Source organism: Sorex araneus, chromosome 1 (assembly GCF_027595985.1).
Source record: "Sorex araneus isolate mSorAra2 chromosome 1, mSorAra2.pri, whole genome shotgun sequence".
Taxonomy (NCBI): Eukaryota; Metazoa; Chordata; class Mammalia; order Eulipotyphla; family Soricidae; genus Sorex; species Sorex araneus.
The window spans coordinates 148,919,181-148,945,225 of record NC_073302.1 but is presented as its reverse complement, the minus strand read 5'-3'; the positions used below and the strand labels follow the sequence as shown (position 1 = coordinate 148,945,225).

The following is a 26,045-nucleotide window of genomic DNA, read 5'->3' as shown; positions in this document are numbered from 1 at the left end:
AATTTGACTAAATGTATGGCCTCTAAAATTCATTACAGAATGGGAATAAAGTGGGGATTTCCTAAAATAAAATTTATGTCGAAAGAAAAAGTACCCGAGGGGCTGGAGCAATAGCACAGCGGGTAGGGCATTTGCCTTGCACGCGGCCGACCCCGGCTTCGATTCCCAGCATCCCACATAGTCCCCCAGCACCACCAGGAGTAATTCCTGAGTGCAGAGCCAGGAGTAACCCCTGTGCATCGCAGGGTGTGACCCAAAAAGACCCCAAAATACCGGAGGAGCGGAGGAGATGGTTCAGGCGGCGGGCACTGCCTTAGGACCCTGCCAGCGGGAGGGCCGAGCCCTGAGCATCAGTGGGAAGAGCCCCTCACCCGCCCCACATCTGGTGGCCCTTAAAGGCAAGCGTGGTTCCAAAGACCCGCGACTCCTGCAGGACAGAATCTGGGTTCTGCAAGGGCAGTGTCCCCAGGAACCCGAGCCCGCCTTTGGTCTATTGCCACACTGACGCGCTCAGGGCCCGGCGGGCCGAGCCTTTCCGGCCGGCTGCGCGGCGCGTCACGTGTCCGGGCGTCCCCAGCGGCGAAGGCGGCGGCGGCGCGCTACGTGGAGGCTTGGCGCGGGGTGAGCGCGCGGTCGGGGGCGCGGGGGTGGGGGTGGGGGGCTCCCGGGTCCAGCACCCGCGGGGAGGCTGTCGACGCGGCTGGCCGCGAGACTTGGCAGGGGAAACCCCGGAGTGGGAGCGCACAGGCTGGAGACCACTTGGCAGGTTGCAGATTAGCCGCCAAGTGGCCCCTTCCCCCACGATTACTAGTTTCCTGGCTCCGCAGGCATTAAAAAATAATAATAATAACTGGAATTGAAAGACTTTCTGCCTTCGCCCCTCCTCCATTGTAGTGATATTTTTTTCTATTCATGTCAAGCCTTCAAATTAGAGCGCAGTCATTGCAATGTGCTATCCTGCCCAGGGTCCGGGAGTGGGAAACGCACTTCATCGGTAGGAGAACGGGGCAAACAATCCTAGGAGGGCCAGTGGTCTCGTTGCTCTGTTCCAAGGACGCTTTGATCACCCGGATCCGTGGAGCCTGATGTTCACATTAGAGGGCGTACAGGAGCTGCTGGTGCAATCTTAGCATCATACTTTAAGTCTGCTAAGTTTTCAGAAGCAAAGCCACAGTGGTGAGCCAGCGCTGTGGATCAGCAGGGGGGGCTGAAGTAGCTCTTTGACCAGCCTGCTTGCCCAGGCAGAGCAGCGGGGGTCGTGGGGCAGATGCCCCTAACCCAGGATTTCTCTTTCCATTCTCTTTGGAACATCTGGTAAGCACCATGAGGCGGGGCTCTGTGGCCAGGGTGGAGGGTGATACCTGAGTCAGGGAGGAAGGGGCCCATTACACAAGACTGAGTAAGTGAGGAATCACTGGTGGCCCAGGGCAGAGGAGACAGCCTTCCTGAGGTGGGGGCAGGGATCCAAGAGGCAGAGGGACTGGGAGCAGGTGCAGAGCTCCTTAGAAGCACAGAGCCAGCTCAGGGAGATGTGAGCGATGAAATGGGAAGTGAAAACGGGGACCTCCCGGTAGAAAACATGGTGACTCATTAAGTCTATATGGTGTGGGAGCCAGGGCACCTGCTCTAGGACAGGAGAGGCGAGGCTGCCCGGGTGCTGGGAGGCATTGGCTGACTGGCCTGTGTGTGGCACTGTCACTGGCCTGGAGCCACCGCCAGCTGGGGGAATCACTGGTTTAGTCCTGCTGAGGTCCTGAGACATTCAGCCAGGACTCTGAAAACACAAAGTCAAGGTTTGGGGGGGATTGTGGACCAAGAGAACTTGTCAGTGAAGGATATTAAAGAGAAGGGGCGGGTGTATGTGTAGGGGGAGGGGAACCAAGACATTGTGGCGTTCAGTGTTTGGAGTCGAGGTAGATGCATGTGCAGACTTAGTCTGGGGGAGCATAATGCAATGAGAATTGCACCCGAATTTCCTGAGTCCAGGCCTTTCGGACATCATTCTGCTACCCCTGTCCTTCAGCACCAAATTGAATTGAATGAAAGGAATGTAACTGCAGATGCTTCCCCTTGCTTGAAAGTTATGTACGGGCCATTGAGGTAGCATGAGGATATAGGTGCCTGACTTGACAGACCCGGCTGGGTTCCATCCCCTGCACCACATATGTCCCCTAGCATCACCAGGAGTTATCCTTGCGCACAGAGCCAATAGGTAAGCCCTGAGCATCCGGGAGTTTGCCCCCCCAAAAAACAAGGGCAAAGGTACCCATAATGCCTGAATATGTGGAACATTAAAAATATTCTTGACTAAAGGGATAAAATACAGTGGGTAAGATGCTTTTCTTGCATATACCCAACCCAGTTTCGCCTGGTCAGTAGGGGAAGGTGCATGCCCGAGTTCAACCCATGTTTGATCCACTGAGAGCACTGCAAATGTCCCCTGAGCCCCACTGGGATGATCCCTGAGCTCAGAGCCAGAAGTAATGCCCGAGCACTGCCAGATGTGGTCCCCAAACCAAAAAAAGTACACATATTCTTAACCAACCCCACAGTTGCTTACTCTTTCCTGTTACTACTGTTTCCCTTTGTGTTGACTCATTCCGTTTTCATCACTGACTGCCAACCTCCACCCTCACCTCGATGGAGTATGAGGCTGTCTGTATAAGCAGGAATATCCTGCACGGGGAGTGGAGCCCAGCCTCTTGGGATTCTTCTATTTTCAATAAATAAATTTCTATTTATCATGCAAATAAAAATTGATGGACTCACTCGAGGTCAATAAATAAAAGAAATTTGTAAAATTTCTAGAAGAATCAAGAAAATTTAACAAAAATTGGAAGGAAATTGGGTTCAGTGGACTGTTGAGTGTTGCCAGACTAGTTAGTTTAGACTTTCCCTTACAGTTTGACTTGATGGCATAATTAATAGAAATTTGGTTTACTTTAGGGTTAATCTTATTGCAAATCTCCTAATGACAGAAAGCAGTGACTGAGTAGAACAGTGGCCAGGCTCTGAGGTCTTGTTGGTCTTTATTCAACCTCTTAGCTTCCATTTGTCTATGCTCAGACAATAAGAGTATAGTCGGACAGTCTGTGAAGATAAAATAGATGCATCTAAGTGAAATACTTGGGAATGCTTGGAAAACAATCAACAGGTGTCAGCAATTATTGTAGCACTAAAACCTCATTGCTGATAGTTGTGGAGGGGTTGGCACTAGGTGGTAGGTACAGTGAAGCACATTTTGAAGAGCTATAAAATTGGACCCCTAATCATCCAGCAACAACCAAACAACCAACTGGGCAGAAGAAGGCATACAGATTAATGATAAATGGGGCTGGAGCGATAGCACAGCGGGTAGAGCATTTGCCTTGCACACAGCCGACCAGGGTTCGATTCCCAGCATCCCATATGGTCCCTTCAGCACTGCCCAGAGTAATTCCTGAGTGCAGAGCCAGGTATAACCCCTGGGCATCGACAGGTGTGACCCAAAAAGAAAAAAATAAAGAACAGATTAATGATACACATGCAAAACACCTGGACCTAATTGAGAACAGCAGGGAAGCCAGGAAGCTTAGGAGAGTATGGGCTGCTTAGCCTTGGCCGGACTGCCACGCAGGACCGTGGAAGACTACGACACAGGACATGCAACTTCAGCTAGAAGGAGCCGGGTGAGAAAAGGGAAGGTCACCCTCTTCGTTCATTCCTACTCCATATGCAAAACATCTGCAAAGAGTGTCTGAGTGGCCAACATCTGAGCCCAGTACGAAGGGGGTCAGGGGACGCAGAAGGGAAGAGGCTGGTGGGTCTGGGTGTGATGGAGTTTCAGCCAATGGGAGTTTATTTCTTCAAAAGCTCTTTTCAACATCCTGACGCTCTTAAGACCTGTGAAAACGAACTCTTTTAGGAACGGCTACACCAAGCATGTTCTGTTTCCTGGCTCAGAATAATCTGCTCTATCTCGGTTGGCACATGATAGAAATTCTGAAAGCCTTTCTGCTTCCTGACCACGTGGGTCTCTCTCTGATATAATGGCTGGGCCATTTCTTTTTTTTTTTTTTGTGGGGGCAACCCTGGGCAATGCTTTGGGGTTACTCCAGGCTCTGTACTCAGGAATTACTCCTGGCAGGGCTCGAGGGACCATATGGGGCGCTGGGGATTGGATCCAGGTTGGCCATGTGCAAGGCAAACACCCCACCTGCGATACTATCACACAGCCCCCAAGAGCTGAGTCATTTCTTACTTACAAAGTCCTGATTCGTTACAGGGTGTTGGCTAGTATTTTGGGGATGGGGTGTGCCTGGCATCATAGGGAAAGGAACTTTTTTTCCCTCTAAAACCAACTTTATCACACTGATGGATTCTGACCCTGGTTTTTCCCTCTGCAGACCACTGGCTTTCCTTATGATCCTCACAGCACCTGGCTGATGAGCGGGGAGACGAGTCCACCGTGGGAGGCAGAGGCTGGGCCCTGGGAAACCGAGCAAGATGACATGGCTGAAGGCGACTTAGGGTACGGTCTGGGAAGAAGGCCTGGTGGTATTTACGAGGTGCCAGTTTCACACTTACGTACATCTAGAAAGAGATCAGATGCAAAGGACTCTAGCCCGCCTCCATCGCCGAGAAAGGGGGAAGAAAGAAGAGGAACCTTCCGCCAGTATTCCCAGCAGCACAGCTGGCAAGATACATACCCCGAAGAATCCAGAATCTCCTGTTACAGAGGCCAAAGTAGCCCAGGTAAGATTCAACACAGCGAGAAGGGTGCTTGCCTTGCACATGGCTGACTTGAGTTCAATCCCTGGCATCCCACATGGTCCCCTGAGCCCACCAGGAGTGATTGCTGAGTGCAGAGCCAGGAATAACACCCAAGTACTTCAAGGTGTGGCTCGAAGACCAAAAAAAAAAAAAAAAAAAGAAAGAAAGAATACCCGGGTGCTCCCTCCCCCCGTGCCCACTGTATAATCCCACTTGATTCCTTCAGGCCGGCACCCTTCCAAATATACCAAAAACGGTCACCGTGGGGCTGGAGCAATAGCACAGCGGCTAGGGCATTTGCCTTGCACGCAGCTGACCCGGGTTCGATTCCCAGCATCCCATATGGTCCTCGAGCACTGCCAGGAGTAATTCCTGAGTGTAAAGCCAGGAGTAACCCCTGAGCATCGCCGAGTGTGACCTAAAGAGCAAAAAAAAAAAAAGGTCACCGGCATGAATTTTCAAAATTTTATCTTTATTCCCCTCGACCAAAGACTGGTCTGTCTCTGTTAGGGAAGGGCTGTCCTCTTCGACCGACTGCCAAGCTTCAAGAGGGACGCACATGGAGCAGTGAGGGAGGAAGGGGATACCCGCCTAGCCAGCCAGATCAGCCGAATCAACCCTGACGATCAATGGGGTGACAGACATCGCAGCCAGATCGCCCTCACATAGCACAGTGGGTAGGGCATTTGCCCTGCATGGGGCCGACCTGGGTTCGATTCCTCCGTCCCTCTCGGAGAGGCAGGCAAGCTACCGAGAGTATCCTGCCCACATGGCAGAGGCTGGCAAGCTACCCATGGCGTATTCGATATGCCAAAAACAGTAACAACAAGTCTCACAATGGAGATGTTACTGGTGCCCGCTCGAGCAAATTTATGAACAACGGGACGACAGTGCTACAGTGCTATGAGATTGGTGAGTACACAAGTGTCGTGCTTCTGCTTCCAGACTGGGCACCATGTGTGATGCATTTGCTGATGTGGCTTAGTGGGGCAGTGGGTGCTCCAACAAACAAGGCTGGGGACCCACCCAGTGCCTAGATAGCTCCAGGCTCTCGAATATAACACCAGGGAGCAAAGTCACCAAAGGCCCTACTGTCATCATGTTGTATCCTAGCAGGGGACAGAAGGGAAGACTCCAAGGTCGTTGGCTCTGGAATGTCAGGTGCGGGAAGGGAAGGGAGAGTGAGTGAGGCAAGGAACTCTGGCCAGGGTCAGGGTCAGCATCCCTGGGGAGAAGCCAGAGCCCCATAATGAATAGAGGAGCAAGTCTGGGATATGTGTGTGTGGCAGGCGGGCTCCAGGCAGAACACAGACGAACACACGAACACACACACACACACACACACACACACACGAGTACCTGCTTGCAGTGATTTTAGCAATACCATCAAAGACTCAAAACAAAATTACTTTTCTCCTAAGATTAATCTTATAACCCCAGATTAATAATGCTATGCATGAAGGAAAGAATCAGTTCAGGAGCATGCTGGGGTGGAAGGTCACTTCTCCTGAGTGGCTGGGAGTGTGTGGAGGGCTCCACGCCTGCCTGCCTGCCAGCCTACCTGCCTGCCGCACAGCTCACGGGGGCAGAATTGCTGGTGGATGGCCTCATAATGCATCTCAGGCCCTGAACAAAATCCTCAACCCCCTTTATTCTTTTTTTTTTTTTTGCTTTCTTTTGCTTTTTGGGTCACACTCAGCAATGCACAGGGGTAACTCCTGGCTTTGCACTCAGGAATTACTCCTAGCAGTGCTCAGGGGACCATATGGGATGCTGGGAATCGAACCTGGGTCGGCCGTGTGCAAGGCAAATGCCCTACCTGCTGTGCTATCACTCCAGCCCCAGCCCCTTTTATTCTTAATCTCTTACTTGTACCACTTGAATCTTTTCCTTTTTTTTTTTTGATTAATGGGGCCACATTTGGTATTGCTTGGGGGTCATTCCTGGTAGGGCTGGGAATCCACTGGTTCTGGGGCCAGAACTCGGTGCTCTAGCCCTTGGGCTCTCTCCCCAGCCTTGAATCTTTTTCTGTTGCCAGTGAATATGAAGCTTCTGGAAAGCTCAGAATAATGTGTCAACTGGTCACATTAGAGGCAAGAATCACTGGACTTACAGGAGTCTTCCTAGTCATTTCCCTTGGGAAGAAATGAAATACATGATTTCTTAAATACGCATATCAATATATTGATAAAACTTAAGGAAAACATCAAAATTTACTTCACCCACCATGTTCATAGTTTTTAATAATGTCTTAATGCAGCAATGGCCCAATTCGTTAGCAAGCATTTTATATTTGTCCTTTCTACAGTCTTTTTTAATTTAAACCTAGTGTCTTTCCATTTGTGAAGTGATTCAAGATACTAATTTTTGATCATTATTTGCTTTTAGTTACTATTCCTTTCTCTTTTCAATGTAGAGAGCAACTTGAATGTGATATTTCATCAAGAAAAGTTCTATGTTTGACAAGTTAAAAATATCTAGTTTTCTCCCTTCCAATAGATTCTAATTCAGAATTGTCAAATGCAGAATTAAAGCACCGTCTCTATGAAACTTTAGAGGTACGTAATCTGTATGCAAATTGTCCTGTGAATAAATAATTGATATGCTAAGTAATACAGAAACTGGAAGGAAAATAATGACTTTCAAGATGCTTATGAAGGGGCTGGCATACAGCAGGTAAGGTGCTTGCCCTGCACGTGGCTGGCCTGGGTTTGATCCCCAGCAGCCCAGAGCCCATAGGCAACCCTGAGCATAGACCCTCAGCACTTCTGGGTGGAGCACCCACCCGCCCTCCCCACACACTCAGAGAAGACATTTGTGAGGCCTGTGCGATAGTACAGCAGGTAAGGTGTTTGCCTTGCACTCGACTGACCCGAGTTCAATTCCCGGCATCCCAGATGGTCCCCCAAGCACCGCCAGGAGTAATTCCTGAGTGCAGAGCCAGGAGTAACCCCTGAGCATCGCTGGGTATGACCCAAAAAGCAAAACAAACATTTGTGATAAGGCACAATCTCACACTCTACAGGCTCCTGTGCCTTATGCTCCTCACAGCTCACGGGGCTGCTGGTGTAAAGATTCCTCCAGTTCCCTTTACAGGTCTCCCCCAAGTCCCCCACAGTTCTCCCTTGTTCATGGAAGAGGCTGACTTTGTAAATTGGAAGACGAGAAAGGCTGGTGTGGGAGGCATGAGGCTGCCGGGAGGACACAGATAGGAGAGAGAGCGCGAATACAACAGAGCTTTGCTTTCTCATTCAAGAGCCCAGAAGTCCAAACCAAGGTGCCATGCTCCCGGGTGGAGGGGCGCCTCCCCAGCCTCTGGCGGTCAGTTGCCCGTGACTGCCCTTGGCAGCCCTTGGCTTGGCGCCTGCCTGGTTCCAGCTGCTACCTTTGTTGCCGTGGGAGCTTCTTCCCTGCTGGTCTCTGTCCACATTCCTCCCAGCTCAGCTCAGACATCGGTTCTGACTGGACCCCCCACACACACTCTCCTCTAAGCTGGACACATCTGCAGAGATTCAGCTTCACCATCGGGAGTGCTGGGGCTGTGGACTTGCACAAAGCGTTTGGGCTGCGCTGTTCAAACCTCAGCAGCCAACCGCAGCCATATTAAGGATGAAATAAAGATGAGCCTTATTTCATTGGGCCAAAGATGTTTCTCAAGTTACTGGCTGTGGGGCCTAGAGGAGTGAAAGGGAGAAACTGGACTTGTAGGGTTGGAGTGATAGCACATGCCTTGCACGCGGCCGACCCAGGTTCGAATCTCAGCATCCTATATGGTCCCCTGAGCACCGCCAGGAGTAATTCCTAAATGCAGAGCCAGGAGTAACCCCTGTGCATCACCGGGTGTGACCCAAAAAGAAAGCAAAAAAATAAAAAATAAACTGGACTTGTAGTCAGAGATGACTTGAGGGTGCAGCTCTTCGTTTCAGCCTGTTTGGGCCACATGGAGTCCTGGAAGGACTTTTCCATCCCATTGGTAAGGTTGCTGTGCTCAGAGGCACGGGGCCGGGGGTGGCGGGTCAGTGGTAGAGGGCCTGCCTGGCAAGCTCCCCCAGAGTCCCACGTCACCAGGTGACTCCGGGTGTGCAGAATCCCCCACATCACAGCCACAAAGGGAAGGCACATGGGGGAGCAAGCCAAACCCGCCCCGGCCACACCAGGCTGCATGGCGTGTTCGGGTTGTGAATTTTGCAGACGAGTAATTCATTTTCTTTCTGTTCTCAGGAAGTAGAAGTATTAAAAACTGAACTTGAAGCATTTCAAAGACAACTGGAAGGTAAAGAGGAAGCACTGAAAATTCTTCAGAGTATGGTAAGAAAACACCCTAGAGCAATTTAAACTCACCTTTCACATGCTCCAGTAACAAGTGGCATAGCTTTAGCTTTCATCTTTTAAAATCATTTATGTTGTTTTTTCGGCCACACCTAGTGGCACTCAGGGCTTACTCCTGGCTCTGTGCTCAGGGATCACTCCTGGAGGGGCTCAGGGGGCTTCATCTGGTTTGGGGGATCCAACCCCGATTGGCCTTGTGGAGAGCAAGTGCCCTACCCGTACCCTGGCCCCCCTTAACACAAAAGCTACATGGGTTTCTGTTGTTGTTTTGGTATAAATATTTTAAAGTTTTATTGGGGAGCTACTTATATGTCATGAATTTCACTCATGTTAAGCAAACAAGTTTTACTAAGAAGTGTGTGACCGGGGCTGGAGCGATGGCACAGTGGGTAGGGCATTTGCCTAACATGCGGCCAAACCAGGTTCGATTCCCAGCATCCCATATGGTCCCCTGAGCACCGCCAGGGGTAATTCTTGAGTGCAGAACAAGGAGTGACCCCTGTGCATTGCCAGGTGTGACCCAAAAGGCAAAAAAGAAAGAAAGAAAGAAAGAAAGAAAGAAAGAAAGAAAGAAAGAAAGAAAGAAAGAAAGAAAGAAAGAAAGAAAGAAAGAAAGAAAGAAAGAAAGAAAGAAAGAAAGAAAGAAAGGAAGAGAAAGAAAGAAAGAGAGAGAAAGAAAGAGAGAGAAAGAAAGAGAGAAAGAAAGAAAGAAAGAAGTGTGTGACCATCACCTCGACCTAATTTCAGAACATTTCCAAATAGCACCACCCAAGAACTTCATGCACACTTGAGAGCGTCCCCTTCCCCTCACACAGCCTCTGGTCTGCAGGTGTCCAGCAGCCTTTCCTATGGCCCTATATAAGCTCTGACAGCATTGGCAGGGTTCTTCCAAGCACCTGCATTGGAGGCCCAAAGGGTAGATCCTGGGTCAGAATCTCCTTTATTATTGCTAAGTAATGCCAAACTGTAGAGACACACCATATTTTGTTTCTCCATTCACCAGGGGATGGATCTTTAGCTAGAATAATACTCCTGGAATAAGTATGTATGAATAAATAAAGGATGAATAAACATTCCTGTTTCCTCTGTATACACTTGTCTTAGTTTGGAAAACGCATTCATTCTCCTGTTCCTGGGGAGAGAGCCAAATATTCCACCAATGGGGGTGTGGAAATTCTCAGCTCAAGCTGATTTCCTGTTATCTTTCCTTTTAAAACTGTGAACTCTGCCCTGCATGTAGGTGTGCTGGGAAAGTTCGTTTGTACTGACACGCTCTGTGTTTCCCTTAGGCTGTCTTGGACAAAGCCACCAGTCATACCCAGGCAGTGCTGCAGAAAACTGTAGAACAAAAGAGGTCCTTGGAAAAGGTATTTGCACCGAGTAGCACAGACTCCTTCCGGCCGTCCGCTTTCAGTTGTCATCCAGGTGAAGTCTCTTCGGCTTCACCTCGCTGCTGGCCCCTGGGCATGTGTGAGCCCAGACACTGTTGTGGGCAAAGGATCAAAGTCCCTTCCATGTCCCATGTCCCAGTTTTAATGTGGTGGGCACCTCCGCGCCTCCTAATTCTATATTTCTGTTTTGCTGAGTTTTTTTTCCTCTATTTTTTTTTTTTTTGGACCACACCTGTCAGTGCACAGGGATCACTCCTGGAAGGAGGACTCAGTGCAGGGCTATGTGGTATCAAGGCTCGAACCCTGGTTGGCTGAGTGCAGGCACGAGCCATACCTGCTGTGCTTGCTGAGGAGCCTGCTCCTGCTTTTTCCTTTTTCAGTTCCCAGCTGCCTGGTGGGACACTCTCCTTTCTAACCATCTCCCCACTGCTAGTACTCAGTTCACCTTCAGTAGCTGTGTGCAGGTGACCGTGTCTCCTCCTGGAAGCAAATGCCCAGGAAAGCCTTCAGGATGGGGTTTTGCCTGTGGGGCTTGCAGAGGCTGGCAGCAATGAGAGATCTAGGTGCAAATGAGCACTTTTCCTTTGCAAGTGAAACAATCTGATCTCCCCCCTCACCCCAAAACTGTTTAACAATAAGCCTTGCCAATGCTTATCTGTCCGTGTCTAAAGTGTGTGTGGGGTGGGGGGAATATGTTGACAGACTTCATAGACCGGAGCAAAATCTAGTTTTGCTCTTTAACCTATTTCTGTGAAATGATGAAATTACATGCTGAACTCCCTGACTGGTAGTAATTTTCCATAACTCTGCTATTTTCTCTAGGAAATAAATGCATTGCAGTGGGAAATAGAATTTGATCACAATAGATTTAAAAATATAGAGGAGTCTTGGACCCAGAAGTATGACAGGTTTGTATGTCCACAGTATATACTTTTTCCTCTGGAAATCTTTATTTTTGAAATCTTTAAAATGTGCGTATTTGGGGACTAGAGCAATAGTATAGTGGGTAGGGCATTTGCCTTGCACGCAGCCGATCTGGGTTTGATTGACCCAGCATCCCATATGGTCCCCTGAGGCACCGCCAGGAGTAATTCCTGAGTGAAAAGCCAGTAGTGACCCCGGTGCAATGCCGAGTGTGACCCAAAAAAGCAAAAAAAAAAAAAAAAGTTCGTATTCTTTGAGAGGTACCCAAGGGGTGGAACACACACCCTGCATGCATGAGGTCCCAAGTTTGATTCCTGGCACCACTGGGGGGCCAGGTGTGGCCTCTGAGTGCCACCACCGTGCTGACCAGTCAGGCCTTCATCACCCCGATGAAGGATTCCCCATTTAATGAATTATATGTGTAACTCCAAAATACCTTAGGCTCTCTTCTGAGGTATCTGCAAATATTATAAACTTCTGGGAGATACCTCAAAGGGTGAAGGTGTGTCTTATAGGCTGGAGGGCTTGAGTTTGAACCACATACCACTAAGATTTGCTAAAAGATCCTATCAGAGTATAGTTGGAACTCTCTCTCTCTCTCCCTCTCCCTCTCTTTCTCTCTCTCTTCCTCTCTCTCTCCCTCCCTCTCTCTTTCTCTCTCTCTCTTCCTCTCCCTCTCTCTCTCTTCCTCTCTCTCTTCCTCTCCCTCTCTCTCTCTTCCTCTCCCTCTCTCTCTTCCTTTCCCTCTCTCTCTCACATTCTTTCTCCCCCTCTTTCCCTCTCTCTTCTCTTTTCATCTTCACACTCTTTCTTCCATCAAGTGACCTACCAGTTGTCTATCTAGTTTTTGATCTATGTACAAACCATTCCTCTATTTACTCTATTTTGGGAATCTGTTTTGGAAAGCTGAGGCTGGTGCATGCTTCATATGCTTGGAAGCCTGAGTTTGATCTTCTAGACACTGAATATTCCCCCAGCACCACTAGGAGTGACACCCCCAACCCTACGCACTGAGTCAGGAGTAGTCTCTGAGCACTTCTGGAGGTAGTTCCAGAAATTAAAAAAGTTTAAAATCTGTTTTCTGCATTTTGGGGTAGTGCTCTTCCCTGGGAACCCTCACACTGACTTTCAGCCAACCATGTTGGCAGTTCAGTGTGAGGGCCCGAGATGCACCGCCAGCGAGTACTCACAGACTCGGAGGATCATGTGATACTGGAGATTGAACCTGGGTGGCCACATGCAAGGCGAGTCCTTAACTCGCCTAGACTATTTTCCTGGTCTGTAAAGGACATTTCTTGTTTTTGAGCCACTTTCAGCAGTGCTCAGTGGTCACTCCGTGTGGTGCTGGAGACCAGATCCGAGCCTCCTGCACTCCAGGCCTGTGAGCTCTCCCTCTGGCCCCTTCAGGACCAAGTCTTGTTTTGGGGGATCCAGGGTCCGTTCTCTGTGGTCCTTGGCCAACCAGAACAGTGGTCCAGTGCTAGCCTCTGAGGTGTAACACAGGCCCTGTGATGCTGGGATTTCTCAGGTCAGCCCTGAGGTGCTCCATCATCTCCACATCCAGGGGCCTCCAGGGCTGTGCCCAGCTAGCCTGGGAGACCACCTGGTGCTGGGAATGGAACTCAGGCCTCCAGCCTGCAAGGCGCGTGCTCAACCCATCGAGCCATCTCTCTAGCCGTATACATGGTGGTTTTTTTAATTTTTTTTTTCTATTTTGGGGTCACTCCTGGCGATGTTCAGAACTTACTCCTGGCTCTGTGCTAAAGGATCACTCCTGGTGGAGCTCAGGTGACCATATGGGGTGCTGGGGATTGAACTCAGGTCAGCAGCTTGCAAGGCAAGTGCCCTATTTACTATACTATTTCTACAGCCCATTCTATGTGTTTTTACCTTATTTTTTTGGGGGGGGTTGGGGGCCAAACCCAGCAGTATCAGGGCTTACTCCTGGCTCTGTAGGCAGGGATCACTCCTGATAATGCTCAGAGGACCATATGGTGCCGGGGATCAAACACAGGTTGGCAGCATGTAAGAAAACCTCTCTACCCACTGCATGATCTCTCCAGTCCCAACATTATAAATGTTTTTAAGTGTATCATTCTTCTGTGGGTGTCCACATGGTTATTTAATTGAATGAAAACTTTAGTACAGAAAGTAAGTATTCAAAATGGGTGTCTCTCAATATTTCTGGTTCTGCCTCCCATCCAAGTATACAGAAGGCTAAAGAGCATGTTCAAAATCTTACTACAGTCTATGGGGCCGGAGCGATAGCACAGCGGGTAGGGCGTTTGCCTTGCACGCGGCCGACCCGGGTTCGATCCCCGGCATCCCATATGGTCCCCCAAGCACCGCCAGGAGTAATTCCTCAGTGCAAAGCCAGGAGTAACTCCTGAGCATTGCTGGGTGTGACCCAAAAAGCAAAAAAAAAAAAAAAAAAAAAATCTTACTACAGTCCTTTAAATTATTTTTATTTGTTGGCCAAGCATATGCTGCCTGAGCCCATGTGCTGATTGTGCCCATGGGGCCGAGCACATGTGTCACCCAAGCACATGTGTCGCTCGCACCTCCCCTCTTGAGATGTGTACTTTCATGCTTTCATACTTTTGTGTCTAAGGCTCAGTAATGTGTAGGGGCTTCCTCCACCCTTGGAGAAGCCCGAGTTCTCTCTTGATTGCATTATTCTTACTATTCTCTTTCCCACTTACCCCTTCCTCCTTCCCTCGGAAACCTCTAAATAAAATTTGTTTACTTAAAAAAATTATTTTTATTTGTGAGACATCTAAAATTCGAAGCTGTTTTGAAGTAGGAAAAATTCTATTTAGATTTCTGTGTTCTGGGGCTGGAGCGATAGCACAGTGGGTAGGGCGTTTGCCTTGCACACGGCCGACCCGGGTTCGATCCCCAGCATCCCATATGGTCCCCTGAGCACTGCCAGGAGTAATTCCTGAATGCAGAGCCAGGAGTAACCCCTGTGCATCGCCAGGTGTGACCCTAAAAGCAAAAAAAAAAAAAAAAAAAAAAGATTTCTGTGTTCTAATTGTGGGATAAAAATTCTCATTCAACTCTGAAGTGTTACTATGTTAGTGATCTGGAGGGTTCTTTTCCCCAGGCTAAACTGTGAAAATGAAGTTCTCAAGGAAACTTTGAAATTGAAAACAGAAGAAGTTAAAATGCTGAAGTCTGAGAATGCAAGTAAGTGAAGTATTATTTTGGTGATTTGATGATGACCATATTTTTAAGGGGCCAGCGAGAGTACAGAGGGTTGGCATATGCCTTGCCCGCACTGCCAACCTGGGTTTATTCCCTGGCACCCCATATGGTTCCCTGAGAAGTGACTACTGCCTGTTCTGCCTTTTCAGAGAAACCTTTTTTTTTCTTTCTTTCTTTTGGGACACACCAGGTGGTGCTCAGGGCTTACTCCTGGCTCTGTGCTCAGGATTCACTCCTGGAGGGCCTGGGGGTCAAACCCAGGTCAGCCAGTGGAAGGCAAGTATAGCCCCTAGAGAGACTTTCTTATAGTGGTGGTTTAGGGTTGGGTAGATAGCTCAAAGGGGGCTCGAGTACAAGCTTTGGTTCCCAGAGCCCTACCAGTATGATCCACAACCCAAAGATTCTATTAAAAATAATGGCATTGAGGCTGGAGTGATAGCACAGCGGGTAGGGCGTTTGCCTTGCATGCAGTCAACCCGAGTTCGATTCCCATCATCCCATACGGTCCCCTGAGCACTGCCAGGAGTAATTCCTGAGTGTAAAACCAAGAGTAACCCCTGTGCATCACTGGGTGTGACCCAAAAAGCAAAATAAATAAATAAATAATGGCATTTAGGCTATTATTTATTTATAATAAATAAGTAATTTATTATAAATAATAAATTTATATTTATTATACATTTATTTTATAATAATAAATTTATTACAAAAACAGTACAGGGCTCACGCCAGTTTCCATGTATATGGCTGACCTTGATTCCATTCCTGGCACTCCATAAGGTCTCCTACCAGCAGTGAACCCAAGCACTGCTAAGTGTGGCCCCCAAACCACAAATGATTACTACAGTAAGTTTTAACCACATTTGATTGAAAACCCAATGTTACATGGGTTTTATCTCACTCAATTCCTACTGATCTATCAGATTTTCTGAGGGATGCAGATTTTTGTGGGTGTTCTTGTCTGTGTCTTGTTTATAAGTGAGTGCATGATGTTGGGGTAACGAGGTGGGGTGAGGTGGGACTGCGACCCCTAGCTAATACTGGATTCTGTGGCCCTTCCTAGTTTTGAATCAACACTACTTGGAAGCCCTCGCCATGCTGGACATCAGACAGCCAAAGACAGCAGAGGGGCATGCGTGCTGTGATGTGAGTGGCTTCACAGAGGTGTCCCGTCTGGAGGTAGGCGAGTGGGCGGCAGGGACATTTTCTACTTTCCCTTTCATCCCACTAGCGCCCTCTGCAACCATGTTCTAAACTTGGGCACTATCCCCGGCTACTGGAGGTTGATTTTGGGGGGATCCAAGTACCAGACCCTCACGGGAGACCAGGGGCAGGGGTGGGGTGGGGGTGTGTGTGCGCAGGCTACTTGCTTCTCTGGTTTCCTCTTATACTGTCACATAAGTCTTGCTTGTCGTGTCTTACCTGGGGTACAAACTTTTAGGGTCCTGTCGCACATTATTTTATCTGCCCCTTCCAGTGGTCTTGGAAGAGTTGCAAAGCAGTTTTATGTTTGTTTTGTTTTTGCAAAGTGGTGTTTTGTCCTTCACTTAACAGAGGAGGGCACCAGGGCTCAGACAGGTTCAACTTCTGTCCCAAAGTACATGGTTATTCCGCCATGGAGCCAGATTGAGAATAAGGATCTGTGGATTCATTACTGATCACTGCTGGGGTGTCAGATGTCTTACAAGGTGCAAGTGTGGGTAATCAGAGGCAAAGTGTCCTCAGGCTTCTAATAAGCAAGTTAAGCTGGGGATGTGGCTCAGCACAAGGGCATGCACAAGGCGCCAGGTTTAATTTAAATTTAAATTAACTGAAAAAAAAAGAAACTAGCAAGTATCCCAGGAAACAAACAAGTGCATCAAGAAATAAAGCAGTGCCCTGTGGAGCCAGAAGGTGCAGCCACTTCTGCCATGGGAACAATCAATAATTACTGCTACTGTAACGAGCATCATCCTTACGAAGTGCCAGGTGGAGCTGTAAGGCTCCGCAGTCTAAGTCACTGAATTCTCCCAGCTGTCTGTAAGGTGAGCAGTTATTCTCCCAGTTCTACAGAAGAGATAGCAGAGGCACCGAGGGGTGAAGCAGTGAGTCAAAGTTGCATGACTCCCAAGGGCTAACTGGGATTAGAATGAAGTTTTATTTGTTTTGGGATCACTCACAGTGCAAAGGGGACAATCTCGACTTGGTGTTTGGGGGTCACTCCCAGCAAGGCTCAGGGAACCATGTGATGCTGGGGATCAAACTTGGGCCTCCTTGGCATGCAAACATGCTCAGCCATTGAGCTCTCTCTCTCTCTCTCTCTCTCTCTCTCTCTCTCTCTCTCTCTCTCTTCCTCTCCAACCCTGGACTGAATTTAGAACTGTGCTTTTTTGATTACTATATACTACTGCCTGTGTAGAAAACTAGTGTAATAGCAAAACAGTAAGAAACTGAACTGAGGGAAAGCCAAAAATGAGGGCTTTATTGTGGTCTTGAGTAGGTCCTGAGGCCACAATCAAGAATAGAATTAGGATTATTTAGAGATACTTGCAAAAGCCTTGTTTTTATATTGGTCTCCTCAGGCCAGTCACAGAATTGCTTTTGGCAAAATTTATAAGGGCAATTATCAGGAGTAGGGAAATGAAAAGGGAAAGTACCAATGTTCCATGCAGCCACCTGATACCTATTTTTAATGTTTATTTTGGGCCACACCTGGCAGTCCTCAAGGCTTACTCCTGGCTCTGTACTCAGAGATCACTCCTAGTATGCTCAGGGGGCCATATGGGATGCCAGGAATAGAACCAAGGTCAGCCACATGCAAGGGAAGTGCCTTATCTCCTGTATTACCTCTCCAACCCTATATTTATTTATAATTTGTAACTGAAAGCTATGTGCTTAACAATAATCTTTGATAAAAAAAATTTTCTGAAACCATCCTTTTTACTATAGAAGCAGTAAATCTTCCTCCCTCAGAATCTCTAAAATAGGAGAGTAGGGGTCAGAGAGATAGTACAGGGGGTAAAGGCATTTGCCTTACATTCTGCCAACTCCAGTTCAACTCTCAGTACTACATATGATCCACTAAGTACTACCAGGAGTCACTCAAGCATAGAACAAGGAATAACCTCTGAGCACTGTTGGGTATGGTCCATCTTCCCCCAACCCCCCCAGTGCAATTTTGGGATTGGAGAAGTGAACTCAAGACACTTGAACCCCGGCCTCCTGCATGCACAGCAGGTACTCCAGCCCACTGAGCTATCTCTGGCTCTCTGGCACAGTTAAATTCTTTAGAGAGCAGAAAGATAACTATTTTCCTCATTGATACTAAGATTAATTCATCTTTGCTTTCCTTATTGGGATGGGGGGATAATTTGGACCATACTCAGTATGCTTATGGGCTGATCCTGGTTTTGTGCTTGAGGTCACTCCTGGTGGTGCCCAGAGGACCATGTGATCTGCAAATTAAACATGCGCACATTCTGGTGATGCTCAGGTGGCGCTTGGAGATCCTATGCAGTCCTGGGATCAAACTGGGATCAGTCACATACAAGGCGCCTTGTCCCATCCTAGCTCGCTGGCTGCCACTGGGCAGCATGCAGCATGCATTTCGCAGCATGCAGCTCACTGTGGCAGGAGCTGGCAGGAGCAAACACTGTGGCAGGGCCAAGCCCAGTCACAGAAAATCCATGTTGTGGATGTTAATCTATTTCATCTGGTCAAGTTTCTGCCAAGGCGGTAGGAAACTGAAGATGGAAAGTCTGCACAGAGTGAAAAATAGATCGACATCCGGCTTTTGTTCCAAGCCATATTCTTTCCTCTGGATTTCCACTTGGATCCTGTAACCCTTTTCTCACTGTCCTGTTTCTCTTTTCCTTTCCAGTTTCTTGGGATCAGACGCTTGCAGAGAAAGCGTGGGTCTGTGCGTGCCTGTGGGTGTGTGCTGCCCGGGGGACTCTGGGTAACAGACTCTTGCCCGGGGTTTCAAGCTTGCAGTGCTCGGAGCCTGTCTCTGTCGTGGCCCCGGAGAGAGCCCCTGTTCCTGCGCAGAAATGGCGGCATCCACCCAGAAAACACTTCTTCAGCTCAGACAAGAGGTATGCAAAGGGCCAAGGATGCATTGCTGTCTGGGCCCTGTGGGTTACCGCAGGCGTTCCCACCTGGTGATGCTAAGGGAACCCTGTGGTGCCGGGAACATCACCAGAGTTGGCGGTATGCAAGGCAAGTGCCTTAACTTTTCTACTATCTTTCTGGCCCCTGAAAGGCGGTCTTCTTAATTCTCAGTGTCTGGTCTAGAACAGCCCCAGGCCGACTCTGCCTCCAACATCCATAAGGACCATTCTGAGCAATGAGGGCCAAGAGCTGAATGAACAGGGAGTTGAAGGGCTTTGCAGGGAAATCGGTCATTTAACTCAAAATGACAGAAGAGACTCAGCAGCTACAGAGTGTCAGCAGAGGCATTTGCCATTCCGACTCAGCCAGCAGACAAGACTTGTTCTGGTTTTGTCTCTGACAACTCCCAAATTTTCTCCCGAAACCAGCTGCAACTTTCACAAAAGAGTACAGAAGAAGCTTACATAATGGCAGATGCATTCAGAATTGCATTTGAGCAGCAACTAATGAGGAAAAATGACCAGGCGCTAAAATGGACACAAATGGATAAAATGTGTGAAAAAGCAACAAAACGGAACAATTGGAAGAATCTTAAAGAGGAAGGTAAATATGAATATATTGGCAATAATAAGCTGTGCTTTCAGTTGCTCTGGGCAGTTATCAAAACTCAGCATGGTTAACTTAATGATTTAATTGAACTTTCACATACAGTTGTGATCTAAAAATCTACCAACAGTGACTGAGTGGTAGAGTACATGCTTCACATATGTGAAGCCCTGGGTCTGCACCCCTAGTACCCCCTGGGAAAAAAATTAGCACTTATGGGAAAAAAATCGGTCCTTGGATGTTATATACACACATAAGCTATTCAGATTTACAAGACCATAAATAACACTCTTAGTACTGCTGGGAGTGAACCCCCACCAGAAATAATTAAGCTGACTATTACTTCTTTTTCGTTTTTGTGCCAATCCTGGCAATGGTCAGGGACTATTCCCAAATCAGTTCCTTGGAGACCATGTAGTCCTGAACCGGGCCTCCTGCATGCAGAACTCTGCCCAGCCCTTGAAGCTCTCTCCCTGACTACTGAATATTTTCTAATATTGTCAAAATCTATAACCCTAATTCTGATCTCACATTTTTTAGCTAAACTACAGTGGTAATAAGCTCTTTTTTTTTTTTTTTTTTTTTTTTTTGCTTTTTGGGTCACACCCGGTGATGCACAGGGGTTACTCCTGGTTCATGCACTCAGGAATTACTCCTGGTGGTGCTCAAGGGACCATATGGGATGCTGGGAATTGAACCCGGATTGGTCGTGTTTAAGGCAAACACCCTACCCGCTATGCTATCTCTCCAGCCCTGCTAATAAGCATTTTACAAGTACTAATTTCATTTAAAATATTTTTTAATCGCCTTGCGTGTGGCTGGTATGGGTTCAATCTTCAGCATCCCACGTAGTCCCCTCAGCACCACCAGGAGTGATTCCTGAGTGCAGAACTAGGAGTAACACAAGCATCACCAGGAGTGGCCCAAAATTAAGAAAAAAATTACAAAAGAAATTGAAATAGGACATATCTAAGTAAACAGTATTATGTCCAATGCTGTCAGTTTTTACTTTAACTTCACCCATCTCTGTACTGAAATGGCAAGTAGTGACTTAACAGGGATGATGAAGGTGTAGCAGGGGTGGGCAGCTCACCAAAGGGCAGCAAACAGTGCACGTCTGCCATGCATCGGAGCCTTTTTGGAACTGGTGGGAAACATGCCTTTGACCAGGCAGTTGATGTGCTCTGTGTCCCTCGGATCATCCCTCTCCTCTTTCCTCCTCTTGAAGCTGGGTGTTCTCTGCGGCTTGCCTTCCAAAGGCAAACTCTCCAAGGGGGTCTTTCTGTTCTGTGCCCTTCTCTCCCCTTGCAAATCTGGTCTTGTCTGCAGGAGTCTGGCAGAAAGGGCAGAACTGCCCTGGGAGAGTTCACTAGAACACCTGCTTTGGAAATGTGAGACCACGTCCAATCCTCACTGTGGTCCGTATCTCCAAGATTCATCATTCCCCCCACCCCCAGTGACTGAGACACATATACCCATGGGTGGGTGGATGGGAGTTGTCAAGTCATTGAATAACAGAAAACAGTGCTTTGTACACAAAGCTTTTCTGTGCTAAGATTCAATTCATGTTAGTACTTCAGTGTGCTGGAGTGACAGCACAGCGGGTAGGGTGTTTGCCTTGCACATGGCCGACCTGGGTTTGATTTCTCCATCCCTCTGGGAGACCCAGCAAGCTACCAAGAGTATCCTGCCCACACAGCAGAGCCTGGCAAGCTACCCGTGGCATATTCGATATGCCAAAAACAGTAACAAGTCTCACAATGGAGACGCTATTGGTGCCTGCCCAAGCAAATCGATGAACAATGGGAAGACAGTGCTACAGTGCAGTGCTACTTCAGTGTATGCTCAATTTTATATTCCAGACTTTCATATTCTGGAATATAAACTATATTCCTGCTTTTCTAAGCTACTTGCAATTTTCTGGGCCATTTACAAAGAAAATATACTTCTGAGAAGTACAGCCCCCAATTTTTTTTTTTTTTTTTTTTTTGCTTTTTGGGTCACACCCAGCGATACTCAGGGGTTACTCCTGGCTTTGCACTCAGGAATTACTCCTGGCGGTGCTTGGGGGACCATATGGGATGCCGGGGATCGAACCCTGGTCGGCCACATGCAAGGCAAACGTCCTACCCGCTGTGCTATTGCTCCGGCTCCTGAGCCCCCAATTTTTGTGATCCATTAGGAGATTCTGAGAGAGATCGGAAGCAGAATTTAAAATAACTGATTCTTGGGCCACAGTGGTAATATAGTGGTAGGGTGCTTGCCTTGCACCTGACTAACCTGAGTTCGATCCCTGATACTCCATATGGTCCCCTGAGGACCGCCAGGAGTAATTTCTGAGCACACAACCAGAAGTAACCCCTGGCTATACAGCATTGCCAGGTAGGGCCCCAAAACAAAAAATATATAAAAAAAAAAACAACTCATTTCTGAAAAGCTATTACAGGTCCACACGAATTTCAGAAACTCTTTTATTTTTTATTTTTGCTCTTTTGGGTCACACCCAGCGATGCTCAGGGGTTACTCATGGCTCTGCACTCAGGAATTACTCCTGGCAGTGCTTGGTTGACCATTCGGGATGCTGGAAATAGAACCCGGGTCAGCTGTGTGCAAGGCAAACGCCCTACCCTCTGTGCTATTGCTCCAGCCCCAAATCTTTTTTTTTTCTTTTTGGGTCACACCTAGCAATACACAGGGGTTACTCCTGGCTCTGCACTCAGGAATCAGTCCTGGTGGTGCTCAGGGGACCATATGGGATGCTGGGAATCAAATACAGGTCACCCGCGTGCAAGGCAAACGCCCTACCTGCTGTGCTATTGCTCCAGCCCGAATTTCAGAAACTGTTATCAATGAGTTTGATCCATTTTATTAGTGTATTACAATAATCTGGAAAGGTGTGAATGACTGGTAGACCTCATATTCTTGCTATATGTGGTCACAATACACTTCATCAATCTTTTTTGACTTGATATGGTAGTTTTGACAAGTTTTCAAAAATACTGAGGAACTTTTTGTTTGTTTTTGGATCATGTTCAGCTGTGCTCAGGGACCATGGGATTGAACCACGGTCTGCCAGGAGCAAGGCAAACCTTAACCCCAAGCAAGTCTGGGGTTTGGGCCCTCTCCCCTGCTGCACCCTCCTGGCTCTAAAGGGTGTTTCACCCCCCCTCCCACCCCCATGCTAGTGGCTCACTGTTCCAGGCACCTCCTGAATGACTCAGGGATGAACTGGCCCAGTCCTTCATACTCACCTCTTCCTGGAGTACATAAGTGGTCATTTATTTATTTGCTTTTTGGATCACACCTGGCGATACTCAGGGGTTACTCCTGGCTTTGCACTCAGCAATTACTCCTGGCAGTGCTTACTCAGAAATCACCCCTAGTGGTGCTCAGGGGACCATTTGGGATGCTGGAGATTGAACCCAGGTCGGCTTTGTGCAAGGCAAATGACCTACCCGCTGTGCTATCACTCCAGCCCCCATAGTTTTTAATGTCATTTATGTTTTGCAATTTTGTTCATTTATCTATTTATTGGTATTTGAGCCATATCCAGCAGTGTTCAGGAGTCAGTCCTGGCTGTGGCCAAGGGACCATATGGTGCTGAGATTGTACTGGATGTTTTAAGCCTCCTACATGCAAAGGATGCACTCCAGCCCCCTGAGTCATCTATCCAGCCGTAAATGAATGTATTCTGATGCCTCAGCTGGATTTCCATGTTCAGTTTTAGGATTACCATCATCAAGGAATAAGAAAAGCTTCAGGCAGAAATTACTGAGTATGCTCCCTACAGACAACAGTTCTAGGAGAACTGAGGACCAGGATAATCCTCAAGAAGTCATTAAGACGCTAGTCGATTTGGTTAGTATCTGTTTTCTTTCTGTTAGAACTTGTGTTGAAGGTTTTTTCTTTTTTTTAACCTCCTCTCATTCTGTGCTTGCCTTTATGTCCTTTTCCTTCATATAGGAATACATTCTGCAGAATTAGGATCTTCATCTCCACCTACCCACATGTCCTTCCGACATCTCCCATCTGTGTTCTTCCCCTACACATTTAAAGACCCACTTCTAGGGACTAGAGACATAGTACAGGGGGTTAAGGTATGTTCCTTACATGCTCTGACCCCGATTGATTCCTGGCACCCAAGTACAGCCAGGAGTAAGCCCTGAGCATACCGGGTATGGCTCCCCTAAAAAAAAACAATAAAACTCCACCTCTGAAAAGAGGCACCTGTCATTATTAAAGCCAGACATCCTGTCACCTATGCTCCTGTGTATATAGTTCATGACAAGGCTATACCTTCAGAATACTTTTAAGTACTCAAGGTGCTTCCTCATAAATGCTATCCTTTAATCACCAACACAGCCCTGCACTCAGTCCTGTTAGCCCAAGTCCAATTTCACTAAACTGACACTCATAGGAACATATCTTTAGAAGAGGGATGAATTCATGAATATACAAGGACAATTATATATATAATTATATATACATATAACTTAAAAAGTCTTAGAAATTCTGAGTACTATGGTTTTTATAACATATTCTTTGCCAGTTTCTTTCTCTTCAGATGTCTTCTTTCTCTTTAGATGATTTAAAACGTCTTCAATACAAGGAATACTCTTTCGTGTTCTTCCTTAAAAATCCTCAGTAATGTGTGTTAGAATGCTTAGGAATTATGATTAACTCATTCATATTAACTGATTCAAGATTGGAAAATGTGATAAAATGCTGTAATAACTTATTTCTATGAATATAACTTTATATTATGTCATTGTTGACTCACTGGTACATTTGATCTCCCCCCCCCCCACCACCTGACTCTACATTTTAAATTTCTGTGTATGCAGTTGAATGATAAAGAAGAAGCACTGGCTCATCAAAGAAAAGTTAGTTACATGCTTGCTCGGGCGTTAGAAGACAAAAACTCTGCCTCAAAAGAAAATGAAGAAAAAAATCCTAGGAAAGAGAATTTTCCATTCAAACACCCCTGGCAGGAAACTCCAGACTTCTGCATTTTGTCTGATCCTATACATTCAAGTGTTCAAATTTTTAACTCTACGGCCTGTATTTGTTCAATCCAGCACCTCCACACAGATCAAAACTACCCAAGAACTCTTAAAAGATCCTGTTCTTTGCCATCAAGTATAATGTTTTGAATATAAGCCAACTGAAATAAGAACTGAACTGTTAATATCCAGAGACTGAGTAACTCTGTAAATTTTACTGTATCTTGAGAAGTTGTGTTTTCCAGTTTTGCTTTTTTTTTGGCGGGGGGGCAGGGAGTGTATACTTGGTGGTGATCAGAGCTTACTCCTGGCTCAGCACTCAAGGATCACTCCTGTCAGGCTTGGGAGGGGGGCATATGTGATGCTGGGATAGAACCCAGTGGGCCATGTGTAAGGCAAACCCCCTACCTGCTGCAATCCTCAGGGATCACTCCCACCAGGGGTCACTCCTGGTGGGAATGATCCCATACAGGGGTTCTAGGGATCAAATCTGGTCAGTTGCGTGAAGGCAGGTCCTCTACCTGCTCCAACCCTTGTCAATTTTTTTCCCGCCCCCCCACCCTCTCCTCCCCTTGTCAATTTTTAAAAAAATTATTATATTTATATTTTATGAAGTGATCTGTATTGCCAGTATCTTAAAAACAAAATGATTTTTGAGAAAAACAGAAAATGCTCTAAAGAAATACTGTTTAGGAGTGATTTAACTTTTAAAATATTTTATTTTGTGTTTTTCAGGATTTACTTCTGTAATATAAGATTTCTTTTTATTTATTTTTTTATAGAATCACCATGTGGAAAGTTACAAAGTACTCAGGCTTATGTCTCAGTTATACAACAAACACCCATCCCTTCACCAGTGCCCATAATTCCACCACCAAAAACCTCAGTATACCTCCCTTCCCCCCTGACCCCCAATTGCATAACTGATGAATTTCACTTCATTTTCTCTTTACCTTGAAGTAATATAAGATTTTTAACAGATAGTTTTCTTTCTTAAAAAAGATGTTGCAGGATTTCCACCATAGTATCTTCAATGTTATTGTTAGTTACTTTTATGGATTTTTTTTTTGTTGGAAGTGTAGAGAATTCTGGCACTCAGATCATTCTGAACTAATTCTTTGGTTTTGATGCTGAATTTTAGGCCATAATTTTATTTTTTTCTTGCTATGTTACCTTATAATAATCTAATATTTTGGGGGAATATTGTTATATTAATAGCATCACAATTATGCTAAAGAAAATTTGTCAGAAGTTGTAATAAACACTTGTTTTTTCTTGGTATTTGGGTCATACCAGGGGCTACTCTGCTCAGTGCTTGGGAGACAATGTGGTATTAGGTAGCAAAACCAGGTTCCCTGTTTGAAAGCATGTCTTATAGTCACTGAGCTATATTGTTTAAAGAAATGTTTTACCAGCAGGCCAGTAAATTAAAATAAAGACCAGACACAGGCAGGAGAGATCACTCACTTACTAAGATACTTGCTGTCTTGTGGCTGACCCAGGTTTGAACCCTGGCACCCCATATGATCCCCCAAGCCAGCCAGGAGTGATCCCTGAGCGAAAAGTCAGAATTAAGCTGTGTATTAGGTCCCCAAGCACTGCCAAGAGTAAGCCTTAGGGCCCCCACTCCTATACAAACACATAAAAGTGAATCAAGGGCCAGAAAGATAACTAAAATCGCTGGAGCTCATGGTCTGCAAACAGGAGGCTCAGGTCTGATTCTCAATCCAATATGGTCCTCTGA

General features: G+C 46.9%; 1 protein-coding gene across 1 annotated transcript; it reads left to right on the top strand.

The window, feature by feature from the left end:
• The first annotated feature begins 583 nt into the window (after window positions 1–583).
• CCDC125 (coiled-coil domain containing 125) lies at window positions 584–24,553 on the top strand. The gene is made up of 12 exons (XM_055140476.1): window positions 584–621; window positions 4,386–4,734; window positions 7,252–7,310; window positions 8,974–9,060; window positions 10,371–10,448; window positions 11,295–11,380; window positions 14,503–14,585; window positions 15,667–15,782; window positions 18,569–18,676; window positions 19,121–19,295; window positions 23,020–23,156; window positions 24,143–24,553. The coding sequence occupies exons 2-12, from the start codon at window positions 4,425–4,427 to the stop codon at window positions 24,449–24,451; spliced, it is 1,548 nt and encodes a 515-aa protein (XP_054996451.1). The 5' UTR covers window positions 584–621; window positions 4,386–4,424; the 3' UTR covers window positions 24,452–24,553.
• The last annotated feature ends 1,492 nt before the right edge of the window (window positions 24,554–26,045 follow it).

Bases quoted from the DNA above. Each gene is read 5' to 3' on its own strand.
- CCDC125 (XM_055140476.1), top strand. From the start codon at position 4,425: ATGAGCGGGGAGACGAGTCCACCGTGGGAGGCAGAGGCTGGGCCCTGG. The intron at 9,061-10,370 runs GTAAGAAAACAC...TGTTTCCCTTAG, and splicing joins TGAAAATTCTTCAGAGTATG to GCTGTCTTGGACAAAGCCAC. The intron at 14,586-15,666 runs GTAAGTGAAGTA...GGCCCTTCCTAG, and splicing joins GCTGAAGTCTGAGAATGCAA to TTTTGAATCAACACTACTTG.